Source organism: Nanorana parkeri, unplaced genomic scaffold, assembly GCF_000935625.1.
Source record: "Nanorana parkeri isolate BGI_ZX_2015 unplaced genomic scaffold, ASM93562v1 scaffold114, whole genome shotgun sequence".
NCBI lineage: Eukaryota > Metazoa > Chordata > Amphibia > Anura > Dicroglossidae > Nanorana > Nanorana parkeri.
The window spans coordinates 1,598,016-1,614,601 of record NW_017306382.1 but is presented as its reverse complement, the minus strand read 5'-3'; the positions used below and the strand labels follow the sequence as shown (position 1 = coordinate 1,614,601).

The window sequence follows — 16,586 nt, the reverse complement described above, 5'->3', positions numbered from 1 at the left end:
ACAGGCGGTGGTATCCCAGAACTATCAACTGGAGTTTTGCTCCCTGTCCCCACCTCGCTTTTTTTCCCATCTTCTGTCATTCCACAGATTGACAAATTTCTATTGAGCCCTCTCAGGTCTTCTGAATCAAGATGTCATTGCCCCAGTTCTGTGGTGGAGCAAATTCAGGGTTTTTCTTCCAACATGTTCATTGTTCCCATACACAAAGGGGCCCCCTTTTTCGATCTCTCTCTCTCTAATTCTGAATGTCTTCATTTGAATACTGGAATTCCCCATGCCCGTATCTGTCCTTCACCAGGGAGACTTTCTAACTTCTGTGGATGTCAGGGACCGGGTCAGGGGTTTCTAGCAAACCTTAGTTTTTCTGTGGGGGCCCTATACTATAATTTTTGGTTCTAAAATTCTACCTCTCGTCTCCACCCTGTGTATTCACCAATGTGTTATCCCTTCTCTTAGCCCTATTGTGCTCTCTCCAAAACCAAACCAAAACAGGGCAAGCAGTTCTGGCACAAGGCCTGGTCCTCCACGCCTGCTAAGACCTGAAGTAAGCTCTCTGCAATGAAGGCATGCCCCTACTTTTACAGGGGGGGGGCTCCCTTTAGCCTTTTCGTCAGTCTAAATGAGGGACATTTCTGTAGCCTGGGTTCAGTGCCATTGCTAAAGGCTACAAACTGGAGTTTTGCTCCCTGCCTCCTCCTCGTTTCTTGCTATCCAATTTGCCTAAATCTCCTCAAAGGAAATCCACCTTCCTGTGAGGAGATTTAGGCAAAAAAGGTGGATTTCTTTGCTGTCTTAAAGAGTAACTCTGCTTTTAAAAATGACAACAAATCTTTAAAAAATGAATATAGCTTATATCATTTTCACACAAGTCATTTTGTAATTTATTGAAAATTGCCTTTCAGTTTAAAACTGTAAAAAAATTAAATGCAATATGGTGACCTGGAGAGGTTCCGTACGCAGTTGGCATGTGGAGCACCCCAGAAATGTCACTTCCTGCTTCTGTGATTGGCTGACTGATTTTCTCAGAAGTCTGCAGAAGATACAGCTATAATTTTTGGCATCCCTTACATATGGAATTTCTTTTTTTGGGAGATACTTCCTAAGGGTTCATTACTTCTAAAGGGATGCAAACACTGCAAGCTGGTTATAATGAACCCAGAAACTCCCATTCAGAAATCAGTTTGGAAAGGACATGCTGCAACAAACAGCTTTTTCTTTGTAGGAATCTGCAACAGTGTTTGTGTAAATCCTTGTAATATATACGGATCACCCAGAGTGTAATTACTCCTATTAAACCCGCTCCTCTTTTAGGGGGTTATAGTCCCTGTTCCAGAGGCAGAAATGTTCCAGGGGTTTTTGCTCCAACCTGTTTAAAGTCCCCAAGGTAAAGGGCGGGGTTAGCCCTATCTTAAACCTGAAGATCCTCAGCTGCTTCCTACAGGCCAAGAGATTTCCTGGCCTTGATGGACATCCAATATGCTTATTTTCAAGTCCCCATTTTTCCTGCTCACTGTCACTGCCTGCATCTTGCTGTCCGCACCCAGCATTTCCAATTTGTTGCTCTTCCCTTCAGTCTGTCCACAGCATTTTTAGGTCTCCAAGATGCTGGCCTCAGTCTTGGCCTTGCTGCCCTCCCAGGGGATCCCCGTAGTGTGCTACTTGGGCAACCATCTTCTCAGGAAGCCATCAGCCCTGTCGTCAAGCTTTGTTTTGTGTCCAGGTTCCACTTTCGCTCTGGTTTTTGTAGATCTGTCTTAAACTTTATAATTATTTCAGTTCGGGTTATTTTGATACTGCGAAGATATTGAATTGCCCAAAGGAATGGCCTATTTACAGCCTTCTCTAGGCTGGCGGGCATCTCATCAGTAACAGTAAGAGATGAGAGCTGCCTGTGGTCATATGGCCATTGCACCAATCACACCTGCCATGACTCTTCTGTCCAACATAGCTGTAGTTTACCTTTAATGTATGTGCACCTATAGCATTGCTTTCTTTTGAGTGAGGTCTTGGTAGTGCATATATTTAATTGCTAATCCAAATAGAGTGTAAGTAAAGCTAAAACTTTTATTTTCTATAAAAGAGTTAAAATCCCTAACAGGGTACTTATATTTTTTGCTGCCTGTGTCCCACTGGGTAGAATTCCTTTCACTTCCTGTTCTGTAGATGTAATAGGAAATGAGAGATTTCTGCAAAGTAAACAGAATTCCCAGTTCAGAGAGCGGTCGCAGGCTTCCCCTTTTAGAGGATTTCCCACACCTTGCTCTGCTGTAGTGACAATCCTGAATTTTTATACATTCCCTTCCTTTTTTATATTTACAATTGTCCTCAGGACAAATAGAATTGGGGAAAATATATCTATTTTTTGTAATTCATCTCAATAACTAACAAACAGTTGTCTAGTCAATCCACAGAAACATAGAATATTAAGTTACAATCTGCAATAGCAACACTCAAATAGACTGCTTTATAGTGTGGGCACCTTATAACGACTATCAATGCTTCCCTGTCTAAAGCTGGCCATACTCCTATATACTTTCTATGGTCAGATGGAAAAAGTGCAGCAGATTCCTCCATCTATGCTAAACTGTGTGCATGGAGGAATCTCCCACTGGGCCAAGCTTCAGTATCTTGCTAGTCAGTCAAAATACCTGAACAACCTGATTGGATGCAGACATTGTTCGGGTATATTGAGAGCCAGCGGGGCAGACTATCAAGATACTGAAGCTCGACCCAGTGGGAGATTCCTCCATCCAACCAGGTTAGCGTAGATGGAGGAATCTGTTGCACTTTTTCCATCTGACCATAGAAAGTCTGCAGATAATCTATAGGTGTATGGGCAGCTTAACTACAAGTGTAAAATGTAAACCCTTTTTTTTCTTTTTCTTCAACAAACAATGTAACCAAACAAGCAGAGTGAAGGAGCCAAGAAAAGTTAGCAAACATTCTAACCGTTCTCTACTGCATCCAAAGCGTCAAAATAAGAAAATGCTTTTACTTAAACTCTGATTCGATGTCATAATATTTTTACCTAATTTTATATAATTTTTTTTTTTTAGGGTGGAAATAGAGGACAATGTGGGTGCTTATGTCCGGGCCTTCCAGCAGAATATTTCAGACCGGACAGAGATGGTAAGTACAGTAGGTGTGGCAATCTCCTCAGATTCAAAAAGCCAGCTCCAAAAATATTAGAGTAATGTATAGAAGGATTATACTAATTATATAGCATTATAAAGTGCTCAAGTCGCATAGAAACAAATGATTGAATGATGGATTTAATAAGGGTAAGTCAGTTAAAGTGGCAAAGTCCCATCCCCCCCAATGCTAATGTAAGGACCTACCTTAAATGATGCCTCTTTATTTGATTATCTTCTTTCCTGTAGTTTTTAGCTGTCCCTCCAGCGCTGGTGCCGGTCTCCAATCCAGCGCTGACTGCTCTGTCCTCTTATTCTCTGATATCCCGCGGAGTCTGTCCGGGTGCACGCTGCTCCATAGACTTACCTTGTGTCTCTCCTCGTCTCCCGGCCAAACATCTGAACTGCGCATGCGCCCGCCCCAAGATCCTTTGCTGCCGCCCGAGAAATAGGAGCACGCGGCGGAGACACAGGTAAGTATTAACCCTTTGAAAAAGTGTTTTGTTTTTTTTAAAAATCGTTTTGCATATATCTACTGCTTGCTAGCAGTAGATATATGCAAAAACATGCGAGGGTTTAATAACCCTTTAAGCTGTTTTTATTACAGACTTCATTGATGTAAATTCAAACCTATAGCATTGGGTTGAATTTTAGTGTGTTATTTAGCAGTATGTGAAGTTGTACACTAATTGAAGGTGTCATAGTTGTGATCTGTTGGCGATAAAAGTCCCTAACGACTTTTATACAGGAGAAGGGGACATGCATTCTTAACATAGATATAAGCTCAATTTAAAAAATCCGGTTTTTACATTATATTTAATATTTTTAAACGTGCAGCTATTCTTAAAATAATACCTGATGATCCTTCCATGAAGGTGTTTGTTTAGGCACTTCATGTTAAAGGGTGGCAACACTCTGTCCCTGTCACCCAGTTAGTCTCCTGTGTTGTCTCCCCGTCACATGCACCCTTGGCAGAAGCTGCTAGTGTCTGTTCCAAAACACCTAGTGCAGGCATGTTCCGCCATTGTCACCAACCAGGAAGCCTGTCCATAGTGCATGAAGACAGGAAGTGGCTAAAAAAGTCCGAAAGAGTTTAGCAACATTGAGAGAGGGGACAAAAAGGAGAAATAAAGGTATTTTGTATATTAAAAAATTTCAGTTTTATACACAGGGCTTTAGCAAACTCGATGTCATCCAGTTAGGGTTTATATGATTTTAATCTTGTACCCAAAACCATTGTGCCACAGGCCCATAAAGCAGATTCCAGTCTTGTTAGACAAGCATGCTCTGGAGAAGACCATGGACTGTTTGTGCATCTAAAGGAGGTGCCATCTGGTGATCAAAAAATCCAAAAAGTTCCTGTGTGCACCATTATGATATGTACAGATGTGTACAGATGTAGCACTCTTGTCCGGTCCTGTGGCAGCACCTCTCCAATGTCATGATGTACGGTGCAGAAACAAGGGTCCTGCATTGTACGTGAAGACGTCTAGGGCCCGTCCATATTGCAAGACCAAATGAGTGTTCCAGGGGTGCAAGGAATAAGGGAAGTATTTTTCATCTCAAAACTACCCCTAGAGTAAACAAGCATTTAAACCTTGCTGTCCAAGGGAAGTGGGGATAGGGGGGCACATAATACTAAGTTTTTTATGACAAAATTGAGTTCAGCTTTTAGGATACAAAGGCAGTCTGGTGACTGGGATTTGCTTAACCCTGGTGTACATTATGTGCTTTTGTTACATGCTTTTCTCTGTTCTTGATTTTCAGAATTTCTTCCTCTATAATCTCCCCCTAGGTAGTGTGCATCCTGTCCAGTATTAACAAGATGAAATACGATGCTATAAAGAAGTACCTGTGCCTGGACGTGCCCATCCCCAGCCAGTGTGTGGTCGCCAGGACCCTGAGCAAACCGCAGACTATCATGTCTGTCTGTACCAAGATTGCCCTTCAAATGAACTGTAAACTGGGAGGGGAGCTTTGGAGTGTGGAGATACCGGCAAGTCAAGTATTTCTCCTGAATAAGAAAACAATTTCCATGGGTTCATTTAATTTAGAGCCACATGATTATAATGTTTTAATACCCCAATACTAGCTACATGAACACTGTAGGCACAGTTTGCAACTGTAGGCGACATGCCATGGCAAAACGGTTCAGCTTTGCAATGCCATGTGCCTTATCTAAGCTGCATAGGCTCCATAACTACCATGCATTTTAAGTTTATATTGGTTTCTATATTTTAGCTTTTTTAAGAAATGTCTATTTTACATTTTTTGCCTACTGGAAATGTTGGCATTTTTGGCCCAGAGGGGTCCAACCCGACTGGGTAGTTAAGGGCCCATTCACACCATATCCAGATAATCTCCAGACCAGATTGTTTCCGGACCCTAATGTATCCCTATGCTATTTTTGGCCTCTGTTCACACAAGCGCAGTCCGTACCAGACCAGAAAAATACTGCAGGTCTCATTTGGTCTGGTCTGAAACTCACTGCAACTGCAGGCAGGTTCACACCATTTTCCGGACACGATCTGGTCCGGAAAATGATGTGAATCTACCCTCAGCCTATAACACTGGAAGTGTATTCCGGGCACAGGACAGTTTTGAATTTCTGACATGATGGACACATAATTTTGGACTTATCGAACATAACAAAAACTTTCAATGGTATATTTTTAACAGGCCAAAAGGAAGCAAATTGAAGATTTTCATCAACAGGGTTTACATACACGTTAACAAAATCTGTGGAGTAGCCCCTTGTAAACTCTAGTTGCCTTGCTGTCATACCTCTTGCTTCAATACATTGTCACTGACCCATTTGTTGTGCTCTCTTGCAGGTGGAAAAGATGATGGTAATTGGAATTGATATCTATCATGATACCTTGTCAGGAAAAAGATCAATTGCTGGTTTTGTCGCCAGCATGAACAAAGGAATGACTCGGTAAGATGACGGCTGTGTGAGGGTATTGCTGTCTGCTGATTAAGATTCCAGGAAAGCATAAAGCTTTCCAGCCAAAGTGTATAAAGATAAAAATTGCACCTATACTTTTAACGAGAGATGTTATGGAGCAAAAGAAGATAGGAAAGGGGAAATGCAATGCTTTTTCAGTTGAGGTTTATTTGCGAGTGTATAATGTCACACCCTATTGATTATGCAAGTTATCATGGCTGCTTTTGGAATTTGGAACATGAGAGAATTGAGCATCACTTTTTTTGCTGTGAGAAAAGGAAGAGATGAGCTAACAGGATCGAAGGTTAATACTAGGCATGCACCGATGCTAGTATCTGTGCCGATACCGATTATTTGGGCTAGTACTCTTACTCGACCAAAAGCTTCTAATACTTATCCCCATACCAGGGCTTCCGGCTTCCTGATTGGCCGGGAAGCTGGCTTTATGCTCCCTCGTCACCAGGGAGCATGGAACTGGCTTCCTGGTGAATTAGGAAGCCGGGGGGTGGGTGAGGACTCGTCCCCCGGCTTCCCGATTGGCCGGTAAGCCAGCTCCTTCGACAAATGACGAGAGAGCATGGAGCCGGCTTTCCGGGCAATCAGGAAGCCAGTCGGCGTGTAGTGACTCTGTATGTAATGGTTGGGAAGCTGGCCAATTAGGAAGCCGGGCAGCGAGTCATTACCTGCACCCCGGCTTCCTGATTGGCCAGAAAGCCTGCTCCATGCTTCCTCGTCACCAGGTGACGCGCATTAATGGAAATACGTAAAAATGCAAAACACGCTTGTGTTGCCATTAATTTCAACTGGCATCCCAACTCGATGTGGAACGCATGTTGCAAAATTTGCTACATTACTGTTTTTGCCACATTTGTTGCACGTTCAAGACCCAATTGAACTCAATGGGGATGCGCAGCAAATACAGCACAAAAACGCAATGCATGTTCCCAGAACACCAATGTTCTTGTCCGGTTCTGGGATTTTTTTCATCTCGAGGGAATTTCCATTATCAAATATTTAGACATTTTACTTTGCGAATAGTCTCTTCCTACTTTGGAGCTTTATGTCTAGACGGTGCTGTGGACATTACAGGACTTCAGGTCAGTTCTGAACATTGAGGCGTCATCCGTAGTTCCGTCACATCGCTTGAGTATTTTGGTCTTTTATTGGATACCCTTAAAGCAAAAGTCACCATTTCTCTGATAACCTACATGAGAATACTGGGATTGATGGTGGCAACCTTCAAAGTGGTACCCTTTTTGCTCAGTTCCATTCCAGGACTTTTACAAAGGAACATTCTTGCAGCATAGGACAAGTCTCCTCCTATTGCTGGACAAGATGTCTCTGTTGTAGTGGTTTTATGATGGTGTCACTTGCACTACTTATAGCAATTGGACCTTGATTAATGGTGGTGCTCGTAGTGGTGCTGTGTGGCCCGTGGTCAGTAAGGTACTGACTTCCTGTCTAGTCAACAAGACAGTGATAGGAATTTTCCCACTAGGAACATAGCTGGCGGTAAAAAAACTGGTTATATCCCTTCTCAACTTTATACAGAAATAAACCTGAGACTTAGAAAATACACCCAAACTTCATCAGTAGGAGGACATCATCTTCTTCTTCTGCCCACCTCCTTTGCAGCCTTTAGCTCAAAGAATGACCTCATACAGCTCGAGGCTTCTTGAGCTGAGCAAACAAGTCGTGGGTGACATGCCTGCCATGGGCTTCATTCCTCACCAAAACACTCCCAACAGTACAATTGCAGACCAAACTACTTCATGTGTCAATATTCAACAAAACTTTGCTCCAAGCAGTTCAGACTGTGATCCTCGCCTGTTACATTTGGCCAACTACAGGCTCAGTTGGAGAGGACTATAACCCTTCATAACTGTATCCAAAATGTTAAAGTGACATTAAACCCTCAGATTTTTTTAACATAAACCAATACTGTAATGTGCGCCTTACTGTAATCCATGGTAGTTTCCCTTCTCTTTGCTGCTCTTCCTTTTAAATCCTTATTTCTTCTCATGCTGGGGGAGAACTTCCCTTTGCAGCTGAGTGCCTCTTCCTGTAGTGCTGGCTCAGGTTGTGAACCTTTACACACAGACACCATGTATCCATTTCAGAGACAAGGCAGTCTGCTGCAAAACCGAAGTTCTGACCAGCATGAGAAGAGATACAGATTTAAAAGGAAGAGCAGCAAAGAGAAGAGAAACAACCATGGATTACAGTAAGGCACACATTACAGTATTGTTTTATGTTAAAAATCTGAGGGTTTAATGTTTACACTTCCAAAATACAATAAATCTTCATCACAAGAACAACTGCAACTCTTTCCTTTACCTTCCACCTACGTAGCATTGTTTACTACAAAATGACAGGTGCACTTTCGAACTACTACTTCATCTACGTAATGCTGACTGTGTTAATCCTGCCCTAAGCATACAATATTTCTAAAGACTAGCTTTCCATTTGGTTTATTTAATGCTTTCAGTTTTTTTTATTTTGACAAGTGATTCTCTGTTTCATTCCAGTTGGTTTTCCCAATGTGTGGTCCAGGACAAAAAGCAAGAGATTGTCGATGGCCTTAAGGTCTGCATGCAAGGTAAGATGATCAAATCGGTTGACTAAATACCATAACCCATCTGAGGATTCCATGTTTAGATCATGATCCATACACCATCTCATTGTGAATGTCAGTGTTTGGATTTGTCAAGTTGTCTTCTCTTCCAATGTTATATTAGTGTCTCCCTTATATTATTTAGTGCTAGCAACGTTACAGCGGCCATACTTCAGATAAATAAGCCATAAGGTGCATGTGGAGGTCCAAGGATTGATGACTGTTTTTTGTTTAATATACAGGTGGCTCTGGAAATTTAGTCTAGTTTGTGTACATTTTTTTGGATACCCCTCTACCAACAAACAGTTTTTCGCTGTCCTTTTTGTATTTAGCACTGATGCTTTATTTGTGATTTTATGATGCAAACTAATACGAAGCCAAATACTTATCCTTGACCTAACTCAGCCTATTACACCTTCATGACCAGATGTCAATGAAGCCTAGATGTTCTCCATAGCAGCATTGGTTAACGTCACAATAACTCTGTGACCAATTGTCCATACTATTTTTGCATGTTTTAAGGCTTTTATTAGATACCCAACCCTAGGAAGGCGCAGCTTTTATTATAAGCTAATGTGGTAACATTTAAAAAAAAATGCTTTATGTGCCAAAAGGTTTTCAGGTGCTAGGCCTGCAGTAGTACCAATAAAAGCAGGAGTGGGCCAGTACACCAGTTAAGAGTACTGCAAAATCTTTCAGCAACTTCATGTCAAAGGTCATGTCAAAAGGACCAAGGTTTCGGAGACACGGATCCCTTTTTTTTTTTCTTCCAAAAAGGATTTGTGAACAAACCCAAGTGATCACCATAATTGGCTGTTTTTTGAAGACATGATCAAGAACAAGTCCTGAGTGGTTTCCAATAATTGTCAACCAGCAGATGTCAGTGACGCTCAACTTTGGGCACATATAGCTGCTTTTTGTTCCACAATAGTACACAGAACATTAACACCTAGAAGGCTGCAATCTGTAGATCAAACGAAGGGTTCTGTGCTGCCCCCCATGTGTCACATGTCAGTACAGGGACATCTTTCTCTTCCCCTGTTCCCTGGGCAGTCCTCACTTGACTCCAGCACCACTCTCTGCATCAGTACACTGTGAATGAATGGAAACAAATTAGTTGGGCTTTGAAGGACATCCGCTCTTATAATAATAACACACTTTGGAAATCCTATGTGTAAAATGTTTAGTGCATAAGGGTAAGTTTTAGAAGCAGAATTGTCAGTTTTAAATTTGATGGTCTGTAGTATCCTGAACCACATAGTAACCATGGCATGGTCCCAGTCTCCAAAACCGCTATTGTGTATTGTGGGCCACAGGCCTGTGATTTGCTGGTTTACAGTAAAAAATATCTTGCAGATCACAAACCCACCTCCTCATATCCTGTCTGCATTCTGGGTGTGGCAGAAAAGCTCTGCCATTTGGCCACCAAGAACTCGGGGCACCACAATCAAGCTAAATCCAAACCAGCATTTCTGCTGCTGGAATTCGCATATGCTTAACCTAATGCAATTTTAGCTGTCCTGTCAGTCCGCCAAAATGCTAACACTAATACCGTAGGATCACAAAGAGAATATTATCATTCCAATACTATCACTTAAAATGCATTGCACTAAAATAACTATTCCACATTGATATATCAAGAACAGCTGATCTAAAATGTGGCACTATACACATGACAAACTGTCCTTTGCTAAATGCAACTGATTAGTTTTGGTCCTGCAAGAACAACAGTTAAAATGACTGCAAATATCTGTATTTTGTTCAGGTGCCCTCCATTCCTGGTTTAAGGTCAATGGCACTCTGCCCAACCGTATTGTCATATACCGTGATGGTGTGGGTGATGGTCAACTGAAGACTCTGGTCAGCTATGAAGTGCCACAGTTTCTGGACTGCATCAAGTCGGCAGGCAAAGATTACGCGTAAGGGTTTTTTTGTTTGCACCCCTCAGTGTGTAATAACTATCTGATTGCCATACATTTCCCATGTAACATGTTTTGTGATGGCTGTCTCCTTTTTTTTTCCCTCTCATTCAGCCCTAAAATGACACTTGTGGTGGTGAAGAAAAGGATCAATGCCAGGTTCTTTGCTGTCGTGGGGGGCCGGCTCCAGAATCCACCTCCAGGAACAATAGTTGATACTGAAGTCACCAGACCTGAATGGTACTTAACCTGACGGATCCTCTTTGAAAAACAGTTTCTTATGCATTTATCTTGTTACTGCTGCATGACATTTGAGATAAGTGACGCTTTTTTAGTAATCCTGTAATGGGGAAATTCAAACTGAGCACGGGGAAAAATATATATTAACATATGTCATCTTCACTGAAAACTGCATGCCAGTCTGTCGGTAGATCCATGGATGTAGGCAGCTGAACTTGGATGTAATTCATGATTTTGTTTGCACTAAAACCCTTTTTTTTCTTGTTCATTGAGAGACACCAGAATTCTTAAATCTTCAAGTTATAATGGTGCTTACAGGAGAATTGAACACTGGCAAACAAACTGTAGGCCAACCAAGGCTTTCCTTCCTGCTACCCCCCTCCATCTTTGTGGTCAAGCCTGTATTGGGTGACACTCGTTGTAGAGGGGTGTCCCAGGCATGGCTGCTCTGTTGTAAGTCCAGGTTACAAACTTTTCTCCCACCCAGCTTCTGGCCATGGCACCTAGTTGAGGGTAAAATCACAGGCTTTCTGGTGAGATCAAGCGAGGTACACTTACAGGGTTATTCACTAAAGAGTTTGGAGAAGTGAACATTCTAGGACAACATAGCTGAACTGGAGAATTTTTCCAAATCAGCTATTTTGGCCTAGATTGTTCACTTCTCCTGCCTTCTCCAAACTCGTCACCCTTTTGTGAATAGACCTGTCAGAGTCCAAAATCTCTCCACTGCTCTGGAGCGTTGTCTTGAGAGTTTTAGGATACTTTGTGTTTCCAGGATTCTAGTGGAAAGCTCATCCTCTCTTGTGAAGATGCAGAATGTAAGTTACTTTATATTTTCTAACTTTTTCACAGGTTTTTTTATTTATTGCAAATTTATTTATTGCAAATATTTTTTTAATAGTTGGGGGGGGGGGCAGTATGTAATATACAGACCTTTTTATTGCAAGGTTCACTTTCAGCAATTTATTTTGGTGGTTCAGTAATTTTAGTTTGTTACCTCTACATCCCAGCCTTCTTATTGGACAGTGAATCGACACCATCACCTGTATTCAGTGATTGAATGGCTGACCCTAGGAGGCCACAGGCCTTACTGAGTGGCAGGTGTTTGTATCGTAGAAAGGGCTTGCTAAAATGACCAATGTTGTTGGGCAGCAAATCAGTAAATATGTGTTTGTGTGTTTTAGTGGTTTGCCTGGAGCTCACCTGTGACTTTCAGCTTGCTTTGGTGCCTGACTAGACTATTTTCTTTTATACATTTAATCTCTTTTGTGGCTGCTTCTTCCACTTAGGTATGACTTCTTCATCGTCAGCCAGTCTGTGCGTCAGGGCACCGTGTCCCCAACTCACTACAACGTTGTGTATGACAGCGGAGGCCTGAAGCCAGATCATATGCAGCGACTGACTTACAAGCTCTGCCACCAGTACTACAACTGGCCTGTACGTATGACTGGAAGAAAATGTTTTCTTAAAGTAGAATTACATATTCTTGATCAAACTTCACAGGATCTTAGGTTATGCATCTGATGTGGTTGGACACTGGCAAATCAAAGCTGCTATGACAGCCCATTATAACCCCTTTCACTCCCAGTATGCCTTTGTTGTTTGCGAGTGTCCTTAGATGTTGGAGTACATCCTTTTCTGCTCAAGACCCTTCTAGAAAGTTTCCCTAAGCTGCTCATGGCCACTGCAGCACCAAAAAGCCGATATCTGGATCAGTTTTTGTCCTTGGCAAAGCCTTTGGTTACTGTACCTAAAACCCACCAGTAGTAAGATGTAGCCAGCCTGCAATGTTCTTGGGGCACTAGATCCTGCATTTGGGAACTCAGCAGGGCACTTTGCTGCATGGTGCTTTTACAGGCCCTATTTTTGTCTATTTTGATGGAGCCCTGTCCCTAAAGACCCCCTCCAGGGAGACGTATAGCCATTGTGAGGGTCATGACTGGATGCAACATATCCCCTTTAAATGACTGGCCATTGCTGCTCTAAGAGTTAGTAAGCCAAGGCTAATCCCAGCTGAAGGTTGCCCAAGTAAAAAAAAGCAACGACATGTACACCTGGTAACTATAGGCCATTGAGCTTTAGATCGATAGTGTGCTAATTATTTGAGGGTATGGTAAGGGATTATATACAAAAACATGCCTATGGAAATAGGATTGTAAGTAACAACCAACATGAATTTATGAAGGAACGTTGTTGCCAGACCGACCTATTGACGTTCTATGAGGAAGTGAGTAGAGATTTAGACATAACTAGCCCTGTAGACATTGTGTATTCAGACTTTGCTAAAGGAGTATCCCACAAACGTCTCATTTACAAATTAGGATCCATCGGTCCATCTTGACTGGCTCCACTGCTCTAAAACGGCATGAGCTCCTGCCTTTGGCTTTAACAGCCTGGCTGTTGAAGGACAGAGGTCTCTGGAAAGTTCTCATCCTTATGCTTCTGAAAGCTAAGAAGTTGACATTCTGCAAGGTCTACCAGCACACCTGGACAGGCTATTTTTCTTGGTGCAAAGTGAGGACGTACTCCATGGGATGAATATTATCTTTCCTCCAGTCTGGTTTAGATCAGCATTTATCCTTGAGATCAAGAGCCAAATGTCTGCCTTTGCGATTTCTTTTCCAGAGGCCCCTTGCTTCTCTTTCTTGAAGGCCTTTGTGCAGGGAGTCGCTCAAATTGTCTCCCCTGTACACATTCCAGTGACTCTGTAGAATCTTAGTTCTCTCAACTCTGCAGAAGATCCCCCTTGAACCCCTCCAGAGACATTCTTTGACCCTACTCACTAGCAAGGTTGCCTTTCTTATCACCATTACTTCTGCTAGGCTTGTTTCGGAGTTGGAGGCCATGATGCGTAAGATAGTGCGGTAGTAATGAGACCCTAGTCGTCCTTTCTTCCTAAGGTGGTTTCTGCCGTCCACCTTGACCAGGATATTGCTTTACCATCCTCATGTCCTGTACCAAAACGTCTCTAAAGATGTTTCTCATTACTGTTTGGAAATGGTTCATGCTGTGTGAGTAAACTTCTCTGCTACAGCGCCTATCCGCAAGTCTGACTTCCTCTTTGTCATTCCTGAGGTCCCCTTAATGGGGTGGCCAGCCCATTAAGGGGGCCTCAGGAACGACAAGATTTAACTTCTTGTGTCTTGTGCACAATTAAGAAAACACATTTTTTTCTAACCTGTAAAAAAACATTCTGTAAATCACAGGACCCTCCACTCTGGTTTCTCTGATTCCCTCTTGAGAGGGAAGAGGCCAGTCAGTAAGCCCCAATCCCAGCAAAGCCATTTGCGGGTTGGCCCTGCAAGGAATGAGAGTAACCGCTTGAACAAATTGAAAAACCGAGACCCAGTATTGTTGGAGCAAAGGGCACTGCCACCAAATATGAGGAAGTGTACCCCTCTGACCACACTGTCTCCAACAGAAGAAAGAGGTAGATGGGAAGATCTTGGCTAGTTTGTGCGGATTATAGTACCATTTGTGGAGTATCTTTTGGACAGATTCCCAGTGCGACAGGCATCTTGAAGCCTTTAGGGGCCAAACTATGGTTTGATGCCACTGCGTAGCCGATAAGGTAAATCCCAATTCCTTTTCCCACCCTTCCATGGCAGGAAGTTTCGATTCCTCCACAGGGGTAACTAGCAATTTATAGAAAAATTAGATACCCTTCATTTGTAAAGTAGCTCTAGTGATAAAGGAGATGGTTTGTCTGTGGAGATCAGTATCTCTCATCCGAGCTGAGGTCAGGAAATGTCTGACTCTGAGGTATTTATAAAAGTCTCTGGGTGGTATGTTATACTGCCAGCTTAAAGATTCAAAAGAGCCTAGAGTAGCGCCAGAGAATAGTTGATTAAGTCGGGTAATACCCAAAGCACGCCAATGAGAGACACCCCGATCCTCCAGCACATGGTCCAATGTAGAGATAGGGATATTTTGAAGGGCATAACAATTAGGCTGGGTTCACACCTGAGCGTTTTTTTCAGTTAGTTTTTTGCGCGTTTTTCCGTTTCAGCGCGTTTCACTGGCAGTGTGTTTTTTTGTTTTTTTTTCTCTTTTTTTTTGTTGCACTTTTAAACTTCCCGCCGGCAGCCCCCCTGCGACGCGGCCGCTCGCAAGGGACGGAACCCGGAAGTCGGCAGCCGCCGGAAGACACAGCGGGGATCACGGACAAGGTAAGACATATTCAAACTTTTATATCAAAACAGACCAACACAAACACATCTATATATATGGCTGCATTCGGCTAGTAACTCTAAGGCAGTATATTATGGAAAAACAATATGGAGACACACCATGTGAGTGCCTTCTGAAGGAAAAAAAACTGATATCCAAAGTATGTAATGTGTGTATATATATATATATATGATTTGTCTTAGGAGTCCTCATATGAATGGGAAAAATAACCCATGTTTGTGGAGAGGAAGGAAAAAACGACAGAGCTCTGTACTATGGAAAGATACCATTCATATACAGGTGAAACTCGAATAATTAGAATATCGTGCAAAGTTCATTTATTTCACTAATGCAACTTAAAAGGTGAAACTAATATATGAGATAGACTCATTACATGCAAAGCAAGATAATTCAAGCCGTGATTTGTCATAATTGTGATGATTATGGCTTACAGCTCATGAAAACCCCAAATCCACAACCTCAAAAAAGTAGATTATTACATGCAATCAATAAAACAAGGATTGTACATAGAACAATATCGGACCTCTGAAAAGTACAAGCATGCATATGTACTCAGTACTTGGTTTGGGCCCCTTTTGCAGCACTTACTGCAATTACTTTTGCACGATATTCTAATCGAGTTTCACCTGTATATGAAAACAAAAACGAAAAAAAGGACGAAAAAAGTCACTATCAGGATGTAAGAACTATATAGAATATAATTCAACTCACGATGGAATCTGTCCTCATTTGGAGGGTCGAATTTCAGAGAGGGAAAGTGGTGTTCCCGTGATTATGATGGCATCCGGTCAAAAAGGAACAGGAGATTCAGGAGATGTAGCTGTATCTCGGCTTTGTATGTTAGATGTTATTGGTCGTTGGCTTTACTGAATTCCCGTATTTATTCCATGGGGTTTGTTTTTCTTTCCAAGATGGTTGAAGGAAAAAGGAGTCCGTGATGGAATAGACGGACAGAAACCAGATGACGTCCTTTTTGAATAATGCAGAGTGACTTAGTGTCCTTATTTCTTTGGTTGGTCTGTGGAGCTCAAAAGGAGAGAGCCGGCAAATATGTAGTGCATGCTTAATTAAAAGCTATACAAATTTCAGGAGATAGCACTATCTCAGCTTTTCTATCCGTAGTGGATATGAGCCTTCACTGAAATATAACAGCTCCTCCTTTTCCTCCTTTGTCCAAGGGAGACTCTGATCAAACAGGTTCTTAATCAAAAAAACAACAAATTCAACTTTCTAATGGATAGAGGTTCCAGGCAGAAGGACATACATGGGGGCCTCAGCCGAAGCAGCCAGGCAAAGAAAACCTTCACTGAGCGCCTATGACGTGTTTCACCCCCTCCCACACCGGGGCTTCATCAGAAGGGCGTTGTTCAGTGGAGGCTTGGTGATTCTTTCTTCTAGATATATGGGTTTGTAATTGACTTAATCAGGTAACGTGTGAGACACATTTGATGCGTATCACATTTCTAATTGTGTCCCCAGTGGGCAAATTTTTTCAACCGGAAAGATGTTCGGTGTTAAAATTCATATTAAACAGTTTATATATA

General features: G+C 42.2%; 1 protein-coding gene across 1 annotated transcript in view; it reads left to right on the top strand.

Moving 5' to 3' along the window:
* The window catches only part of LOC108784425 (piwi-like protein 1), a 60,155-nt gene that overhangs the window by 40,671 nt on the left and 2,898 nt on the right, over window positions 1-16,586 (top strand). Inside the window, exons 14-20 of the mRNA XM_018553242.1 lie at window positions 3,057-3,129; window positions 4,927-5,136; window positions 5,975-6,069; window positions 8,607-8,677; window positions 10,458-10,611; window positions 10,726-10,851; window positions 12,141-12,288. Of these exons, the coding sequence (XP_018408744.1) occupies window positions 3,057-3,129; window positions 4,927-5,136; window positions 5,975-6,069; window positions 8,607-8,677; window positions 10,458-10,611; window positions 10,726-10,851; window positions 12,141-12,288 (877 nt within the window). The remainder of the gene's footprint in view (window positions 1-3,056; window positions 3,130-4,926; window positions 5,137-5,974; window positions 6,070-8,606; window positions 8,678-10,457; window positions 10,612-10,725; window positions 10,852-12,140; window positions 12,289-16,586) is intronic.